The sequence below is a fragment of the Telopea speciosissima genome, unplaced genomic scaffold (genome assembly GCF_018873765.1).
Source record: "Telopea speciosissima isolate NSW1024214 ecotype Mountain lineage unplaced genomic scaffold, Tspe_v1 Tspe_v1.0093, whole genome shotgun sequence".
NCBI classification, from domain to species: domain Eukaryota; kingdom Viridiplantae; phylum Streptophyta; class Magnoliopsida; order Proteales; family Proteaceae; genus Telopea; species Telopea speciosissima.
The window spans coordinates 4240-25202 of record NW_025317429.1 but is presented as its reverse complement, the minus strand read 5'-3'; the positions used below and the strand labels follow the sequence as shown (position 1 = coordinate 25202).

At 38.5% G+C, this 20963-nt stretch overlaps 1 protein-coding gene across 3 annotated transcripts; it reads right to left on the bottom strand.

The window, feature by feature from the left end:
• Positions 1-157: 157 nt before the first annotated feature.
• Positions 158-20290, bottom strand: LOC122647616 (protein phosphatase inhibitor 2-like). 3 transcript variants are annotated; one of them, XM_043840970.1, is made up of 6 exons: positions 10988-11006; positions 8167-8232; positions 1497-1609; positions 1221-1394; positions 412-647; positions 158-376 (listed from the first exon to the last, which is right to left on the bottom strand). In XM_043840970.1, the coding sequence occupies exons 2-5, from the start codon at positions 8169-8171 to the stop codon at positions 415-417; spliced, it is 525 nt and encodes a 174-aa protein (XP_043696905.1). In that variant the 5' UTR covers positions 8172-8232; positions 10988-11006; the 3' UTR covers positions 158-376; positions 412-414. The 3 variants fall into 3 exon arrangements, with proteins under 3 accessions (XP_043696905.1, XP_043696904.1, XP_043696903.1); XM_043840969.1 differs by lacking the exons at positions 158-376; positions 10988-11006 and adding an exon at positions 20276-20290 and having other exon boundaries at positions 392-647; positions 8167-8236; XM_043840968.1 differs by lacking the exon at positions 158-376 and having other exon boundaries at positions 392-647.
• Between the last annotated feature and the right edge of the window lie 673 nt (positions 20291-20963).

Below are 20963 nucleotides of genomic sequence, written 5' to 3'. Positions count from 1 at the left end.
GTTGATGTTCAGCATAAGAGCTCCAGAATCTGGGCAGTTTCTTAAAGACCCAGTTTTTATGCTCACCCAACCAATCAGGACCACAACACCAGGTTTAATTGAACTTATAGTCTATGCCTCTGGAGAATTTCATTACCTCAAAAGTAAAATGAATAAATAGAGAACAGTTCAGAAGATAAAAGAAGCATAAGTGACAAAATATCTATTTACACGTGCATAAAAATACAGATGATTGATACTTGATAACACACGGTCAAGAAAGTAATATGAGAACAGCCCCCTCTCCCTCCCGAGGGGAAGAGAGAATGGAAAACACAGGACAAAGCATCCTGTGTCAAAATGTTTGGGTGGCGGGGTGAGGAATCTGTAAAATTAAGAGCAATTCCTCAAGAGTCAGCTTTGATGGCTAGCATCTCAAGCCCCATTGACCTGCCGAGGAGATTGTTGTGGCAAAGTTTTATCATGACCATCAATTTTTATTTCCTTCGCACCATTTCTAGCAGCTTTATCCACCTTATCATCACCATCCTCATCATCATCATTTAGAAAAGATCCCTTCCGAAGCAGTTCTTTCACCTTATGGTATTCATCATAATGTGCTCTTCTGTGCTCCCGAAAATTCATACCACTCCTGTCTGTCTCAGAGTCTGGAAGAAAGTCCAAATGCAATGAGAAAAGAAGATAAAAATAGAAAAAATATATAAATAACCAACCTACATCATGGTCAGATATATTTTGAAACAAGTAATTAAGTGGACTTCAGGGGATAAAGAAGAAGTCTTATTATTTCGTTTTGGAACAGGAAAATCTTTTGATCTGTGATGCAGTCCAAGGAAAAAGTTGGTTTGGTGGTACTGTTCATGTGATACTGTTCACAAGTTGTGTGGGCCCCTCAATGTACAACTTTGACGGCTATGATTCAAACTGCACAAAGATGGAATTTGTCCAGAAACAAGTCCATAAATGCAGCTTGATTAATGAATCACAGCGGCATGGCCAATCAAGAGGCAAGAAGAGTTTCAAATCTAATCTGAACAACGATAGTAGACAATGTGGAAACACTGAAATGGTTGAACAAGGTGAGAACCATAGAACAATCTGCCCAAATGAAATTCACATTTATAGGTTCAAGCAAAACAACTAAAGTACAAGAGAACAAGTAACCCAAATGAAAGGTGAGGGCAGCAGAGAATTATAATGTTATGGGAGAAGTTGGGGACCTTCATCATCTTGTTCCATGGCATCTGCCTCATCCTCAGAAGATGTCCAGCCCCCAGACTGCATAGAGTGATTTCTACTTGCTGAAGCTACATCATTCAAGGCAGTCCTTATGGCATTGGCATGCTCAGCATTACCCATGCATTCATCAAAACCCCGTATAGGAGATAGGGAACCTGCAGAAAAGGGAACTATTCAGTGAAACTTGGTCAAAATCATTCCATATAATCTTCACAAAGTAATCAGATAATGTATAGACAGGAAATGAGGTAACACACCATCATCTTCAATCATGGGGTGGTATGGTGTCTTAGGTTCTGTGATCTTCTGCCTTACAGGTTTATTTTTCTCAATTTCTCCCAAGTTAGCTTCATCCCATCTTACGCGTCCCCTGATTTCAGAAAAGAAATGAGCAAGTTTGTATCTATTCTTCCTCAAAATTTGAAGAAACACATAAGTGAATGAAAAAAAAAAAACCCAGAACTAAACACAATCAGCAAGTACAATATCGTATCTGGAAAGTTTTAAGCAAATATACGATATAAGGCGACACCTGTTTTATACAATTTAAAACTAAATTATAAACCACTTCATTAGCATGGCTACTGAGAAACAACACCCTCCCCCACCTCCCCCTCCCTTTAAAAATCAACCTGAATAATTTTATTTACAAACAGCAATAACTCCTCATCAAAAACCAAAAAGAGAAAACCATACCTTCTTTTCTACAAATCTAAATTCAGTGGTGTCATGGCTGCTTGGGACCAAAAAAGGGAACCGTAATATTGGCCATGTCACCCAATCTGCGTATGGTAAGTATTTTGCCACTGTTGCCTGGCCACTTTAAAATAAGAGCCAGGTTAGTGTCTAACACTTAACTCCCATGTACACAATGGAAAATGCCGTACAAGAGTGGTACCATATCCTTGCAGTACCTAATTTCTATGAAGATCCTACCTTGCCAAATTATCATGGATAAACCTCATCAGAGAGCCTAGGTCAGGGGCACCATTGGACCCAATGTTGCTTGCATAGGGCCCATGTAGAAATCATACTCTTTTGCAAGGTATGCCCAAATTGGAGATTTTCCTCACTATTTAATGTAAGACTAGAACCTGAATAGGTCTAATCCCAGGCAGGATCAAATAGAAAACCAAAAAAAAAAAAAAAACAAAGAGAATAATGGGATCTAAAAAAAGAAATCTTGACTTCTCTATTGAAAACTGAAGAAATTATATAAGGAAACCAAGAGAACAATGGGATCTCAAAATTGGTTGGAGAAGAATGATGAGATCTCAAAAGATAACCAAAAGAAAGAATCCCACAAAATTAATAACCTGTTGAAGCCATCATTGGAGCTGCAATTGAATCATATTGTAGATGTAAAAAAACTCCCAGAAGCTTATAGCACTCTTGAACTCAATTTAATAGAAATTAGGGTTTGGAATCAAGAACCGATGGAAGGGGATGGGGGAAGGGAATGGCTATCTCAGCCTGGGCATCTCACCCAACCACCTCAGGATTTTCACAAAGGCTAAAGCCGATATTTCATTAATCAAATTCGTCTACAATGCTGGCCTCCCTTACTAACTAATATAGAAGATTTAAAAATAGACTTAGACACTAAAAAGGAAAAGCCTAACCCTATCCTTAACTAATAACGTAACCTAAATTGACTAAGAAAGTGAAATAATAAAGAAACCAGACTCAAAATAGGACTCTAAGTAAACTAAGGAAGTAAATCCCGTTTTCCTTCTTTCCACCCATATTTTAGGCCCATTAAATTGGCCAATTACGAAGTAAACCCATGGGATCAAAGTCCCAATATATATATGACCCAACGCAATGCTTATTTCCACTAAAATAAGCCCTAAGTAACTTATCTACATCAATTCTCCCATGCTTGAAAAAAAATTCGTCTAATTTCGCAATATGGAGGAATCAACTTTGTATGGTGAACATCTGTCTTAAAACCATAATAGTACTCAGCCAGCTCGTGGATTGTAGGAATGCATTCTTCAAGACATGGAACTTTCTCTTCAAAGAACTCTGGTGGCATGACAAATTCTATGTGCTCAACTTCGAAATCAGAAGTCATCTATGGGGTCTTCTACAGTTGTGTTTGCAACCTTCTCTGCTTCAAACTCTTTAATGTACACCTCGACATTCGAAACATCAAGGACTGACTCTTCCACGACGACAGAAATTACTGGAATTTCAACATTAATCTCATAGATGTCAATTTTATCAATCACGGTGTCTTCACACTCTTCTCCTTCAAGAGCAGCATTAAATGCCCATTCACCTCCAAGTTGTGTTCACACACCAACAATCTCCGGAATGGATTCAATGGCTGTGATCACTGAGTCTGCCTTCCCTCTTTGCAGGCAGAATTTTGCATAATGACCATCATCTAACGGTGGAGTGAATCTTTTTGCATTAACCTGCTGAGATATTGTATTTAATTGTTGCTTAATCGACTTCATCGCATCAGTTAAACCTTTAAACATATAAGCCAGTTGTTGAAGAGTACTTTGGTCAACTATAGGGTTAGTACTTGGTATACCCATAGCTCTAATACCAAAATAATGTAAGACTAGAACCTAAATACGTCTAATCGCAGGCAGGATCAAATAGAAAACCCAAAAAAAATAAAAACAAAGAGAATAATGGGATCTAAAAAAAGAAATCTTAACTTCTCTCTTGAAAACCGAAAAAATTATATGAGGAAACCAAGAGAACAATGGGATCTCAAAATTGGTTGGAGAAGAATGGAGAGATCTCAAAAGATAACCAAAAGAAAGAATCCCACAAAATTAATAACCTGTTGAAGCCGTTGGAGCTGCAATTGAATGATATGTAGATGTGGAAGTGGGACCGAAAGAGGTAGGTGGAGTTGAAGAAGAAGAGGGGCCTGAAATGGAATTTCTCTGTTTCATGTAGAGGTTGTTGCCAGAGGATTGTAGTTCAAAGGTGGGATTTTGTTCCAACCTAAAACGCTGGGGGGTGACAAGGATATCGGTAATTAACCATTCTTTTGGTAATTTAATCTCCCAGAAGCTTGTAGCACTCTTGAACTCAATTTAAAAGAAATTAGGGTTTGGAATCAAGAACCGATGGAATGGGATGGGGGAAGGGAACGGCTATCTCAGCCTGAGCATCTCACCTAACCTATCTCAGGATTTTCACAAAGGCTAAAGCTGATATTTCATTAATCAAATTCGTCTACAATGTTGGTCTCCCTTACAAACTTCTATAGAAGACTCAAAAATAGACTTAGACACTAAAAAGGAAATGCCTAACCCTATCCTTAACTAATAAGGTAACCTAAATTGACTAAGAAAGTGAAATAATATAGAAAACAGACTCAAAATAAGACTCTAACTAAACTAAGGAAGTAAATCCCGTTTTTCTACTTTCTACTGATGCAGCTCCAAGTAGGAAGAAGAAGAAGAAGAAGAAGTCCTGAACTTAGGGCTTAAGTAGGGAGCCATAGGTTAGGTTTATTTTGCTTGCATTTTCCATACTTAGTTTATTATCTGTTTTTTAAATTGAACCAGTTTAAATTGGTTGCATTCAATTGGTTCAGTTAGTCTGATTTAAGTGAAGTGCTCCTATTGGCTAATAGGTTCTTAAATCCTATTGGCTAGTAAGGAATCTTCTTTTAAATCAGTAGTTTTTAGTTAGATTATTTAATTTTAAGTTAGTAGGGGTAGTTAGGTCATTACACTGTTTTAATTAATTAATTGGACTTAAACCTCTCCCTTCCACGATTTTGTGAAGGAGAGGTATTTAATTTGAAGTAGGAATTGGCCTATGGCCTTATTATAAATAAACAAAATCGTGGAGGGCTCCCCACAATTGAAATTTAGAAAAAAAAGACTGTTTGGTGGCTACCATTTCTGCTACTGCTGCTGCTGCTCCAGCTCCTTGGAGTGTTGCCTTGTGGATCTATCAAGGAAGAAGGACAGGTGGACTTCCTGTGACTCCTCACGCCGTGACAGCTGGGAGGTTCTCTCTTTGTGAAGGTGGTTTCATCCTTCATTGACCTGTGGTAAGTTTGAATTTAAATTCTGTTTTCCATTCCTTCTCCTTCCCCATTCGATCTCCCTTTAATTTCTGTTTTAATTTCATAAACCCTAGTTCAATCTAAGTTCTGTCCAGCCCTATCCCCTCACCAATTCCTCTCAGATTTCAGGCATATCATCCCTATCCCAGCCCCTATACTCGATCCTAGTTTGAACCAAATCTGATCATCCAAAACCCTAAGTTTCACCCTAGAACCTGAAACCTAACACCCAAACCCTAACCCTAATTCTGTAGGAATTTTAAACTCATCCAAATCCCAATATTTTTAGGGTAATTTACACATACCACCCCTGAGGTTTGACGAAAGGATAATTTTACCCCCCAGTTTTGGAAAATTTTGCGTACCCCCCTAAGGTTTGCAAATGGCAACAAATAAGTCCATTCCATTAGTTCATGACTAACGGTGTTAAAAACATGGTGTGAAATGACAAAATTGCCCTTGCAAAGAAAAACAAAAAAGGAAAAAAAAAAACCCTGCGACTCATCTTCCCCAAATCGATTGGGGAAGATGAGTTGCAGGTATCATCTCAATCTCTCTTTGAATAGAAAAAAAAACCTGCAACTCTCTTTCAACCTACACCAACACAGCCATGGCTGATGCACTGAGAGCTCTCAATCATGCTTTTTCATGTTCACCAATCTCAACGTCTCTATTTCTTAAACACTGCTTGAGTTTTTTTTTTTCGAGATATGGGTGTTGAAAGTATCGATCCACTGTGAATGCTGCAAGAGAAAGGTGAAGAAGGTGCTTCAGGGTATCGACGGTACGAACGATGAAACCCTTTTTTCAATCTACAGTTTGTTTCATATTGCAGTCCAATTTCAACTCAAAATTTCGCTTTTTTAACTTCCATCTGGGTTTTCTATATTCTCACCTAAATTAAGCATAACTCGGATTTTTTTGCTGTTACACTGTGGTTATACTACTTTTTTAGGGGTTTATACAACGGCGATCGATTCCCCTCAACAGAAAGTTACAGTGACCGAAAACGTCGACGCTGAGACCCTTATTACCCTTGCTAGACAAGCCTCTGCACAGTGACATTTCAAAATTTAGATTCCACTCATGCTCTTTCATCTTTCCTTTTTTTGTTCCTAAAGAAATTGAAATCGTTATAAGAAGGAAAAGTAGGAAGAAGAAAGCCTCAATTCTCAACCACCCACCAAAAGAAAAAAGAGGAATCTCTGTTTTCTGGGCAGGCTACAGATGTAATTGGATTCGGTAAGATAGTAAGACTTCTTTTAGATTTATGATAAAGAGTTGATAAGAATCCTAGAAAACCCACAAATATGAAATATATATATACATATTTTGCTCTCATCAAGTCACCATTCACCGAATGAACCCATCTTTGTTGTCTTCAGACATAAATGCAGAGACCACATAAACCAGCCGCTTCTTTTGGAAACTTCCCACTATGATTCATGACGATGACGGTGACGGTGATATCTTCTTTTCTCTTCTCTTCTTTCATTGTTTGGATTGTTGCTTTTGATACAAGACCACAGAAATTCCCTTCCCTTCCCTTGATCGAAAACAATTGCATCTCATTAGGTTTAAAACCCAGGAATCAGATCCGGATTGGAATCTGCCTTGAATCATTGGAAATATGCTAAAAACCAAGAAAACCCTAGTTTCGTTAATCCAAATTAACACCGGAAGCTCACCGGAGATGTTCCATTAGAAGCCATGGATGGAGCAATCGATGGGGATACCTGTAACTCATCTTCCGCAATCGATTTGGGGAAGATAAGTTGCAGTTTTTTTTTTTTTTTTTTTTTTTTTTTCTTGAAGGGGCATTTTTGTCACTTTACCTTTTGATTTAACAGTGTTAGTCATAAACTAATGGAATGGGTTTATTTATTGCTGTTTGTAAACCTCAGGGGGGTACGCAGAATTTTCCAAAACTGGGGGGTAAAATCATCCCTTCGTCAAACCTCAAGGGTGGTATGTGTAAATTACCCATACTTTTATAACAAAATAATCCCCTAGACCTGCTGATCATTACCATATATCACATTCACCCCTAACCCTAGCCTAAACCCTAAATTTGCCCTAAACAGCCCCAAATCTGCCCCAAACAGCAGACTCGATCAGAACTTGATTTTTAATTGGCTTCTAGTAGGGCTTTACCCTATCTAGAACTACATTATCTACCCATATTTTAGGCCCATTAAATTGGCCAATTACGAAGTAAACCCATGGGATCAAAGTCCCAATACATATATGACCCAACCCAAAGCTTATTTCCACTAAAATAAGCCCCAAGTGACTTATCTACATCATTATTTAAGAAATTTGCTATGAACCCTTACATTTGAAGGATCCAGGCAATCAAAATGATGAGGTAATGGCAGTGGAATATTACAATAGTTTCGATAATACAATAGTTCAATAATTCCAGCGAACACCAAGTTCAATATGGAACATGCATCACAGGATGCAGAACAGCGTTCAGATTTAGCAAATTATTTTCTAGATGATATTCAATAAGAAAAACGTAAGCCATTAAACAGCAGTAACCATAGTAATTGTTCATTTCCTATCCATGACCATGGTTCTCAATCATAAACCTAAGCTATTAAACAGCAGTAATCATAGTAACTTTTCATTTCCTATTCATGACCATAAATCATAATCATAAGTACAATGTAACAGAAGGTACTGCTGATAGAAGACCTTTCGGCTCCACTGAAGGGAATAACAAGGTATAGAGTCATATTGTTCATTTTATCCAGCTATCATCAGCAATGCTTAATCCATATCAACAACAGAATTTCAAGAATGAGTTGAACTCTAATAATAACTGAGAAAGATGTGACAAGACCCAACATCTTGGGGTGGATTAAATGAATTACCTCATTTCTTTTAGTGTCTAATCTCCTTAAATAACCCAATCACTTGAGAGAAATTGCCAGAGCAACCTAATTTCACAGGGAAATAGTTAAGAAAGTGTCATACATTCTTAATATCTAACAGAAGAAGAGAATGTTGAATAACTCATTAGGCAGAAAAAGAAAGAGAATGTTGAATGGTATCTAAAAGCACCTTGATATATTATGCTACAAAAACAAATATTCGTTAATATTAAGCTCAAATTATGGGTGAAAATTGAGCCGGCCTGCGAAATTCGGGCCTGCATTTATCTACATTGGACTGCACTTACAGTTGCAGCCTTAGCTCAAACGCATCCTGACATGTGTTTTGACTTTAGTAAAAGGGACAATAACATCTAAAGAATCTGTTGGAATATTGTACACCCCATCACATAGACATATACTTTAATTCTCACAAAACATTCCCAAAGAAAATTATACAGCTAATTGCTTGCCAATAATATCTCTAAGTTGTCATTAAATAAAAATTATCTGCACACAAATGCTTTTCGTTCTGTTTCCATTGAACAAAAAAAGTTTGGGTGTAAAATGCTTTCAAAGAAAAAGTTTACTAGATTTGATGCAGTTGCATAGAAATTGAAAGATGATCTAGGGGTAACATGTTGCTACACTTGGATGATCTACTTTACTGAAGCTTATTTTCCCAAAAGAGATATAAATCTTATCAAGTCTTGATAGAATCATGTTCCCAGATATTCATGCTAGCAACAAATAGAAATGCATTGGACAGCCTATCTTACGTCAGTAACCATTATATTGAGACCTTAAGGAATTTTTTTGGACAAAACGGGGAAGAAACCAAATTAGAAACAAGAATTGGTTAGTTACAGTTGACAGTGTCAAAGTAAATCAATAAAGATCTTACAACTATGTAATTTCAAAGTAAATCTAGCTCTCCCCATCTCTATCTTTGTTGACAGTTTTTTGACCTGCAGACTCCTTGCTATTTCTAAATGGTTGTGGTTTCTACCATTCTATTTGTGCAGAGATGGGATCAGGAAAAATGTCACTGTTTACAGTTATCATTATAACCACTAGTTCCCTTCCCATCTCACCATTGAAGTTGTTTTCTTGGAAGTTCTCTTTCCCCAATAAATGTAAGGTTGAAATACAATAATACAGAGGTGTTTTTTTCCCCCCTTTTTTCTGATAAGCAAATAATGCACTAGTGTTCTTCACCAATTTCTGTAGACTATTTGAAAGACAACTGATTATCTTACTAATTATTTTTAGCTTTGATGCCATTCATATTGAGAAGCACATAAGCGAAAGAGATTCAATTTATTAAATGAGTAACCTGATAAAAATTAGTAAAAAAATATAATATGTAAAATCAGAAGGGAATACACACACATTCAAATATTAGCTAGCATGGAACATTCAGGTTTAAAAAATCCAATAACTGAGTCATGAAGTGCCATGTATTCTAAGTTTTTCAATGAAAACAGCAACCCAGGGTTTGATTAGAATTAGCGGTAGCAGTAGGATGATAATAAGCAAAACAATACGCGTATAGCTACATAAGAGCAGCAATGAAGGCATAAAATGCACTTGTCATGGCCTCCTCCCTGAGAAACAACAATCTCCATTAAAATATGCAAAACCAATCCATTAGAATTGATCCTGATCTATGCGAATAGCAGTTGATTTTATGCTACCCCTCAAAGGGAAAAGGAATACAGAAGTAAATTCTGAAAACGAGGTATTGGTAGTCCATTGCAATAGACTCCATTATGATTTGACTAAATTGAGCCACTAATTAAGGTCCACGGTCCACCTATTCAGCAACCATAGTTCTTTAAAGCTAAGAAGTAGCTCCGCTTATATCACCAACCATTTCACAAGCATTTCATTTTGTTATTCAATTATTCTAATTTTATGATCCTGACAAAGATATAGTCCTCATTCAACTAATTCAGGTTTTCAATACATAATTTAAACACAATGATGTGCTCATTTTGAACCATATTGCTTCTTCATGGAAAAATCATATTTGATAGTGGGAGTTTCTGACTTAACTGAAGACTAACCTTGAGCTTTCTCTGTTTTTTAGCAAAACAAAGGGGACATCATCATCAAAACCATGTGTACCATATCAAAAGTGAAAGAAAATCCTATAAGATCATAAATGTTTCCTTACATATGTATCTCACTCAAGGGCTCTTTTCCAAAGCACTCACATGATCTGAATGGAAGTATTTGAAAGGCTACAAGCATTTCTTTTCAATTTTGTGCACATTCTACAATGTGTAACAACCATCACTGCACTCTTGTAAAGCTATAATCAGATATGCTCTCAGCATATCAGGTCAAAGTTTCCCATGTTGTATTCCACCCTCCCCCACACACAAAAACCCTACATAAGCTTACCATATGGAACTAAGTTAACATAATCAGAAATTGGTAATGAAGAAATTTTGTTGTATACAACTACAAATATAGCATTATTTCAGTAGTAATTACTCAAACCCCAAACAACCTCAGAAAGGAAAATCCTAGCCCTTGCATGTCTAAATACTTATTTTTTTTGGATTGTTGGGTTTTGGCTTCTCTAGACTTTTTGTCGCTGCTCAACATCCAAATAACAAATACCAGAGAACAACACTCTTCACTCCGGGTTCGACCCTCCTGGTCCTCACCTCTCCTCCCCCCCCCCCCCCCCTCCTCCCAACAATCCAAATTTGCTGACGAGGAGCAATCCAAAAGGTGTAAAACATGAAAGAGCATACTTTCAGCCCCATAATTGATTTCTGAGATTCTAACCACCCGCACACAACCCCACCTCAGAGAGAGAGAGGCTCACCTCTTCCCATTGGCTGCCGGAGGAGAGCGGTCTGCAAACACAGCAATCCCCTAGGCTACAACAGATCCAGAAGACGAATGTTAAGAATAAGCAATCGAGATGAGAAAGGGGGAGGTCATAAACAATTCGCCAGAGAACCTAATAACATTTCAGCCACTATAGAACGAACCACGGAAAGGAGGTGTATGTGGAAAAATAAACCACCGATTGTTACCTGAAAAATAGCTCGTGGGTCGTGTACTCGTGTCGAAGAGATTTCTCCAGTGGTTGATGATGCCGTGGTGCGAGAGAGAGAGAGAAAAATCCCTGCCCTACGTGCAAATGGGCTTCGGCACTCGGATATTACCCCCTGATTTGGCGCCGCCAAGAGTGCCGAACCGACCCGATCCTGACAAGGTACAACGTGTTATTGACTGCTAATAATCCCGAGACTTTCAAATTGGTAAATGTATCACCTGCACGTACGGACGTACCTACAGGTGACTCCAAAAAAGAGAGACGTCCCAACAGTTGAATGTACGAAATTTTTTTCAGTTCGATTCTGCTCGGTACGGTTGTCCAATTGCTCTCAGAGGAAGGCAAAAATGACGATTTATCCTCGTTCGGGCAGGGGGTAGGTTATCATTTCTGGCCCCCTATGAGAGGAACCGGAGAGGATAATAATCCATGAATGCACATGTGAGAGCCAACCACCTGTCCTATTTTTACTATTTACTAGGGGAGGAGGGATTTTTATGGAAACAAAATTAAAATGTGATTAGCTCTGAGATATACATTCACCTATTGGTACGTGCAGATGATCCATTCTCGAATTGTTTTGATACAAACAAATAAGGGACGTGACAAAGGGATACTGGTCTAGGGATGTCAACCGGTCGGGCTCGGTTTGATTCAATCGAGCCTAGAAGGGCCTCACGATGCTAAAAGCCTGCACCGTGACCGCTAATTAAGTATTTGGGTCGGGCCTGGTCTGGCTAGGTCGGGCTTCAGACTATAATCGGGTGACATAATTGGGCCTTAAACGATGCAAAACCGGGCTATGGGCCAGTTTAAGTATAACTGGCTTTAAACGGTGCAGCCCATTAAAACAGAATATTTTAATTTTACAAAGAGGTGTACCATCTTGCCACCTCTTTTTTGTCTTTTCCCATTAAAATTGAATATTCCAACCGTTCGAACATGGCCGATTCATTAGAAATAGGCTAAAATAGTGCAACTCGTGTTGACCCATGTCTCATGATATAAATTTAAGCTAAAAAAATATCATAAAAATATACCCAAAACATCAGCCCAACCCAACAAAAAATTAATGTCATAAATAGATTTGGGTCAATAAATCAAACAGGACCCAAGACCATAGCAAAGTCTACAAGTTAAAGAGTCAGGCTAGTTCGGGTTGTAACCGATCGGACTAGGTCGGACATAAAATCAGTCGATCTGGTCGGGCGCCCAACAGGCTAGGACCCTACACCGGGACCGCCTAGTTAGTAAACATGCCGGGCTCAAGCTCCACACGTTTAGTAAATAGGCCGAGCTTTAGTCAAGCGGGCTTGGTTGGTTCTGTCGGGCCGGACCTGGATTGACACCCCTAATACTGGATATGTAAGGGAATTAGAAATTTTATGGAGAAAAGTTCTCTGTAGAGCAGTGTACACTCTACGCCTAGACACAGTGGCAAAATGACCACTCCACCCCCATGAATGGTGGTAATAACCGCCCTCTTGATGTCTCTGCATGCTCTTCCATTAGCCCCCATGCACGTAGAGGTCACACTCCTCCACAAGAACTCTTACCTAAATTTTAAAGAGTATTTAAGTATTAAAAGAATAGGAAAAAGATCTCTATTTGGTGGTATTTCGTATGCCCTCTCACAGGCACCGTGAGATGACGCCTCCGCCCCCTGGGTAGATATTCAGACGTGCTCACCCATTGGCCTAGACGCTTGTGTAGAGACCATGCGACCAAATAGAGATCTTTTGCCTAGAAAGAATATAGGGTATCAACAATTATAGGGAAACAAAAAAAGAGGATAGGAAAGATAATAAGAGATGAATGATATGGAGAAAGTTCTCTATGGGGAAGCGTACCACCAATGTCTAGACACAGTGGTGGGCAAAATGACCACCCACCCCCTATGAAAGGTGGAAATCCTGCCCCCTCAAATGCTTTTGTGCACACTCTCATTGGCCCTTGTACGCATGCAGGGCCAAATGATATTTAAATAAAGGGTAAATATCCTCCCCCACCCCTCTAGGTTTCCATAATATCAAACCCCTCCCCCAAGTTTTGAATAATTATAATGCCCTCCCCTACTATTGAAAGATTCTGTCAATCGTACCCTAAGTGGCTAATGATGTTAAAATAGCAGTTCAAAAGATGATATTACCCTTTAATTGGAGTTAAAAAAGGTAGAAGCCTTTCTCCCTTGCAATAGGGGAATCGAGAGAAAGAAGAAGGTGCATTGATGACCTGCAATCATCCATCGCCATTGACGACCTGCAAGCATCGGACGCCTACAACGTATGTGGACTTGTGCAAAATCTTCAGTGGTTTTATGGGTATCGATGGCTATTATTAACTGAGTGGGATCCTAATGCATAGATTGCAGAATTGGTTGTTGAAAAACAACAAAGCCAGTCTGGGTTCAAATCCATAGCATTCCACTGAAATTTTCTCCTCAGAGTGTGGTGTCAAAAGTTGCAAAACATGCAAACTTCTCAGGTGAGTTTCTCAAGCTTGATTCCGTAAAGGACTACCACCACCCCATCTCACCTCGTCTTCCACTAAAGGGCTCTCTCACTATCTCTATGACGACCCTACAATCTCACCCTATCTTCTCAGTAAAATGGACCCTGCAATATTGCACTGTCCTCGGTAAAATGGATAGAATTGAGATGCAGTCCCCTTTCTCCCCTATACCTTTTTCTCTGGCGGCTTGTGTATACGCGGAATTTTGTCACCCCCCCAGCGATGACGACAATCAGATGCAAATGACTAGAAATGTCCTTCAAAACCAACCCTTCAACACCGCATACCCCAAAAGCATCCTCATTCACCCTATAAGGCATACATTGTACGTACGGCAACTCCACGGACAAGACACAGCCCCACTAGGCAACACCAAAGTCTGTGAGGCCCCGCATGCCCTGTGCAGTCCCGTAAGGCAGCATCGTCGCCGCAGCCCCGCAAGGTAGCCTCGCACGCTTTGCGTGGCCCCATAAGGCAACGCCGCACACTACGCAGCCCCACAGGGCATCGCTGTATGAAGCCTCGCGGCCCTGCCAAATAGCCCTACTGCGTGGTGCCGCGGCCTGTGTGGCCCTGCTAAGCAGCCCTGTAAGCATCAAGATTCCATATTTTCCCTGTTTCCCACTTTCCGCGGCCCCGCCGTGCGGCCCCGCACATCTACCTCGGCGCCGCTAAACCTAATTTTGCCTATAAATAGCCCCCTCACCTCCTCATTTGCATATTCCAAGTTTGTGGGAGAGGGCACACCTCCAAATCTCCAATTTTCCAGTTTTTCCTAGTTTCCTTATTCCGGGTCCCTTCCTCAACCCGATTTCGAGCCTTCGGGCCTTGTTTCCTTGTCCGAACCCTGGGTTATCTGAACTCGGCTTCTTTGACCACTTTTCGTCCTAGTCCCGGGAATCTCCCATGGCCTAGCTACTCTGCCCAGTATTCGAGCATATGGTTTTCGAAACCTTGCAACACTGTTGCCCGAGATCCTAGGATCCAACACCAATAAGCCGTTATTCTGTTTGACAAAGGATAAAACCGGTCTTTTGCCTCCAACTGAGCTGGGGGGACGTCGTCCGTCTTGCATAATTGCATTTGTTTAAAGCATACAGATATACATTTCTTTCGTTAACTTTTAATTCCAGCACAGTGTAGTGCTTTTAAGCATTCCCGTGTAGTGTACAGTAGTTAGTGTAAATTAGTTTAATTTTATTTAAGCAGTTTGACCATCATTATTTAGCCATACAAGTGAGTACAGGACATTCATAAAGGGAGAATATTCTAAAACAAGCATCTAGTAGAAAAACCAGTTTACCAGGGCGAGGTGGGTGCCTAACACCTTCCCACTCTTGTAACATGACCACTTACCCGTAATCTTAGACTAGACCAACCGAAGTCTTGTAGCCCTTCCAGGGCTACACCAATGGGTCCTAAGTCCTAATCCTAGGTGGCGACTCCATTTCATAATTATTGTATGACTCCCACCCCTCGATAAATCTTGATAATCATTTACCCCTAAGAAGATGCATTCCTTCTCTCTCCAACCGAGAAGCAGCTTACCCCACCGCATCACCCAGAGCGCCGCTGGAACAAATCCTCATAGCTTACAACTCAATCCCTTCTTTCTCTGCAATTCGAAAAAATTCCAGAAATAATGGAATCCATTCCTTGCCTCTCTATCTTATAAACCCACTTCATCGCTCTCGTCAATGTAGCTCTTCCTACATCCCCTTCTTCTTTTTATCTCTTTCTCTTTCCCTTTCCAACAACAACCTCCTCTCCTAATCTCTCTAATTCTATATATATGTCTTATGATTTCATTTGAGTTGTCTATGAGAATTGGTAGATTGATCTACAATGATGATGGGTTCCCATTTCTGCAGGATTTGGATCAAAATAGCATGGCTGCCACACTCTAATATGCTCAAGTAATTGGAGGAAGGAGATCTCGTGAGGACGGAGATCGGGCCATGTGTCTTCCGGTCCAATGTCTTCAATGAGGTCCTCGGTATTGTGCACTTGAGATGACCGTCGGAAGAGAAGAAGAAGAAGAAATGCAGAGGAGTTTTTGGGGAAGAAGACGCAAAAAGGGTTTTGGGATTAAAGAGGGCAAAATTGGAATAAAATTGCATTATGGGTATTATGGGGTTTTAGAAAATTTGTAAATGCCCACGTCATCACTTAATGGCATTTTTTTAACGATTAGGGTATGGTTGATAGAATCTTTCAAAAGTAGGGGAGGACATTACCATTATTCAAACCTTGGGGGAGAGGTTTGATATTATGGATAATTAGAGGGGAGGGGGATGATATTTACCCTTAAATAAAAAAGGGTAAAAAGGTCAAGTGAAAAAGTAGTCATCAAGCATGAGTAATTTTGTTGTAACTAAGGGCCTCTTTGGTATCACTTTTCATTTTCATTATGGACTATTTAAAAAAAGTCATTAATAAAAATCATTTTTGATAAAAATGAAAAACTGTTTGGTTGCTACTAGACATAAAATAATATAGAATGAGATACCATTTGGAAACTACCTATGTGTAAATAATTTTCATAACATTTTTTAATTGGTGGATGAAGAGATCTTCTTCCCCAAATCAACTCTACAGAGAGGGGTCAACCACTCACCGACAGAACCCATTTTCTGTCTCTTCAACTCACTTCACACTCTCTCTGTCTTGGTCTCACTTTCGATAACTTGTCCATCAATAACTCCACCACACCATCCAGTACTCTACCCAATTTACTAAACAATCTGGCCACCACCACCTCCACCATGACAGTAGACATGTCCGTCGAAAACCCAAACATCGCTTCTTTTAAGTTCAATCCGGGCACCATTATCCTCTACTATTATGGTTCAGAGATCGGTTAGGCTAAAAACCTAGCGGGTAACGCTCAAGCTAAAAAGACTATGCGGATGTACCTTACGATTGGTCTTTATATTGAACATGACTTGTCAACAGTGGGTAAACTTTAGCACCTGAAGAGCGATCTGAGTTCAGGGGAAATGAGTTTGTGCAGCTATAGTGTATTGGATGGGCGTCGGAATGTGCGAATGAGTTCAGTTGCAAGAACTCTCTTGGTTCATCATCTCCCACCAAGATGAGATTTCAAACATATGCTCCCAGCATCTGGACCTCTTGAATTGACCAACAGCAAGTCGAAAATTTTAATTTCATGAGCATAATAACCTCTTCAACCAGCTCCTGGCGGAACAAAGGAAATCAGTTCTACACTTTGATTTACTCTTCACCTAGGTTCTAAAACTCGGGTTTCGACTAGGTTTTGACCAACTAGAAACCGAGTTCATCTTGGTTTCGACCATAACTCGAACCTTAGTTTTGAGGCCCAAAAGTTTTTTTTTTTTTTTTTTTTTGCCCTGATTCTTGTTGTGCTGCCTATTTTTGACATTTTAAACCCAATCCATGCATTAGTTTCATATAGAGAACACTAAAAATATTACTTGTAGTTTTGATCCAAGTCTGATCCTGTATATTGTTCTTGGACATGGTATCGAATAAGGTTTGACCGGAACATAACTCCTTCAACATAAATGAAATTAAAGCAATATTGGATCTGTTAAAAAGTTTTATTTTGATAGCTTTCCAACAAGTTCAAGATTGCTTAAATTTGATTTATATAAAGGAATTATGTACCGGTCAAACTTAATTTGGTATGTGCAAATACTGTCAAAATTGCTCTGAATGAAAATATTTTTTTGGACATCAAAACAAATGAATAGTTTACCGCACTTTTGGGTTTTAGCAATGTTTCACCATATTAAGATTTATGAAATTTTTAGATTTGAGAAAAACGCTAGCATTAGAAAGTTAAAAATTGCACCTACCGTTGAAAATCTGATTTTTGCTCTTGAACTAGGGGGTTGACTTTTTTTCCTTTTGGAATTTAATTTCTTAACTATTTTTATTGGATTCAAATAGGGGGTATTTTCTTATTTATGAATGGTATCTTAAGTAAATGAATCATTTACTTAAATGACATTAGGCATATCTAACTATCTGTCCTGGTTTCTGGCACAAATATCTGTCTGTCCTAATTTCGAGTCAAGTTTCCCCTAGTTTCGATGGGCATATGTGTCGAAACCACCGAAATATGATCGAAACCAGTCGAAAACATCGAAAGTTGAAACCCGTTCGAATCTAGGGATTTTATAAAATTCCCCTTCAACTTGTATCGGAAACCTAAGAAACCGAGTTAGCTCGGTGGTTTTGACAGGTTTCGGTCGAGTTTTTCTTCCATGCTCTTCACAATCCATGTTGACTTTTGAAGTCAGATTGCACAGGTTGGGTGCAGGAAGAAGAAGAAGAGGAGGAGGGACTTGCCTTTCTATTTTAACGACCAAATGTCTATTTTACCCCTCATATTTGGGTCATATGAGCACATGCTTATTAAAGAGCAAAAAAAATGAAGGAAAAACAGATTTTGGCCATAATCCATAATAGACTCTTGAGTCAATTATCATTTTGGGAATGTTTTCAAAAGTGATACCAAACACAGGAAAAAAAGAAAAACTGTCAGAAAATGAAAATGAAAAGTGATACCAAAGAGGCCCTAAGGTTAGTGAAAAAATTAACTTTAATTTTTTTGCCCAATTAATGTAACACATCTTTTTTCTTAGAAAAAGGGACTCACGTATGTACATCTGGTTGAATGGGGATGGGGACAAAACCTTTTGCCAAAAAACAGAAAAAAAATATTAGATGGAGTCAATCTTGTTACATACAGTTTGTGGGTAACGATGTTGGTATTATGTAATATGACCAAGTTTCCCCCCATCCACAGTGAATGGGGTAGTGGGATAGGGGGCAAGAGGGCAGGAATGGGAGGGTATTTTGGAACATACTAAATTTCTAGGAGGGGTTAGTGAACCCTAGGATGGTATGTGAACCATCCTCTATGGGTGGAGGAAAACTTCATCCTTATGTAATAAGTGAAGATGTAATGCTAAAACTTTTTGTGAACATTTAGAAATCATTATTAGGTCGGGTGTATCGGTTGATCCGTGTTGATATCGATCATACCCGATACCGAACCTTGACCAATACGATAATAGCGTTTCGATTGAACCTTAGATTTTTTGTGAAAAAAAAAAACTTTTTGATATAGTATTGGACCAATACAGACAATACATGGACTAAAACCCCGTTATCAAATGAGTCCTATACTCCTACTAGCAAATTATAGACAAATATTTTTCTAAACTGTTAATTTATTCTCAATTATTTTAATTAGATCTTCAAAGTTCTTTGGTAGCAGATCTTGATTGGAAGAGCTTGTTCCATGCTATTTACCATTTTTTCTTAATTAACTTTAGGGAAGAAGAACGTTGCCCGATCGCATTGCCCTTGCAACAACGTGGGGGCCAATGAGGGGATGCACAGGAGCATCGATCAGGAGGATTTTCATTTTGTAAGAGGTAGGGCAGTCATTTCAGGAGGGTTGTGTTCCGGCTCAGGCGGCATGTGATCATGCAATATTTTTTCCCTTAACTTTTGTTTTCACAAATTTCATCGGTCTCAAGACCGTTGTCAACTAAGGAAACTACTCTGATTTACTCCACACGATGCTGGATTCTATCAGTGTCTTGGTAATCCAAGGACTTTTAAAAATGCAAAGATTGCAAGGCCAAGAAGAAGAAAAATAAATCAAATTGCTTACTTAGCAAAACGTATGTGTTGAAGTCTTTACAACTCGTCAAATCCAAACTGATGAGGCCTATAACTTGATATTTACACTACCACTACTCTACAGCCAAATTGCTTACTTCCCAAAAACAAATTTGTTGAAGTCTTCATAATTCTACCAGCCTCGAACTGTTGAAGCGTGTAGCTTGATGATAATGGATGTCTTTTGAAGCAAGCCAAAAGACATGTTGCTAAATGAAAATCTACATTACACTACTCCTAAGATAAAAGATAAAAGATAAAAAACCACTTGTTGTTTTGATTTGTTGGGTGCCTTACTTTGTTTTGAATTTCTCTTTTTATAGGCATCCTTTGCAGTTTTAGTGGTTTCTGTAGTTATCAGGTAGTTTCACAACTATCTAGTTTTTTGAGAATTGGTTATAACTACCATGCTGATCGTTCATCGATCACTGGCCTTCTATCAGTCACTGCCAATCCGTCAGTCTCTGGTCATTCGTCGATCATCGACCATTTTCTAACCGTTTTCAATCGTTGACTAATTTCTGATCATTTTCGGTCATTGACTGTTTTCTGACTGTTTTCTAGTTACTGACTAACAGGTCTTGACCGAAATAGATTTCAGTCTATTTCTCTATTGATCGAAATAGACCGAAAATAAGGTGTAAACAATTTTATATTTATTTTTTTTTTTCTAATCTGGACTCCTGCATTTGTGTTCTTGCCGTACTTTTACTAAAATTTATTTCTTATACTAAAGCCTTCGTGAAGTTGTTTCCTACAAGTTCAGATTATCTATATTCACATCATTAGCTCTAAAAAAATCAGGACACACAAATATTAAGAGAGAGAGAGAGAGAGAGAGAGAGAGAGAGAGAGAGCAACCCTATGCCAAGTTTAACAACATTTCTTTCATAGTCAAATCAAAATTCCAAATCATCTCATGAATCGCATGATCTATTCATGCAACTTACTACCGTTTTAAAGTAAATAATTTTTTTTTCACAATTTTATCATGCTCCTACCAGTTGCAAGTACACAGAATGAAGGAAAGAGAAATTTAATCAAAACATAAAAATAAAACTTATCTAATTATTACCAACAACGATTGTATAACTAACTATAAACTTACTACAACAATAATTAAACTTTACTTCACATTTTAACAATCGTTTTCGGATAGAAAAACATGATAAACCTAAAAATTTATTTGAAAATTCTAATTATGAATCTTGGTAATACTTTAAGTTACAGAATGATGAATACAACATTTCCATCTTCTTTACAAATTAATCTCATTTTTCTTCATTTCACTTATAATATGACAGAACGTAATTTCACCTTCTTCATCTTACTTGTAATAAACTTCTTAATTTATGCACTTCTTTTCTCATGGACTCTTAATATGCACTCAATTTTCATGCATTGTTCTTTAATTCTTAGAAAAATATTGGTACAAAAATAAAAAAAGGCACTTAATTTATGCACAACCTTTAGTGTATATTGTGTACAAAGTCAAGTGCACTAGCTCCTTTTAATCATGGAAGTGCTA

Coding starts and splice junctions, on each gene's coding strand:
- LOC122647616 (XM_043840969.1), bottom strand. Junction 1,395..1,496: donor CCCCATGATTGAAGATGATG/GTGTGTTACCTC, acceptor CCTTTTCTGCAG/GTTCCCTATCTCCTATACGG. Junction 648..1,220: donor CATGGAACAAGATGATGAAG/GTCCCCAACTTC, acceptor ACTTTCTTCCAG/ACTCTGAGACAGACAGGAGT.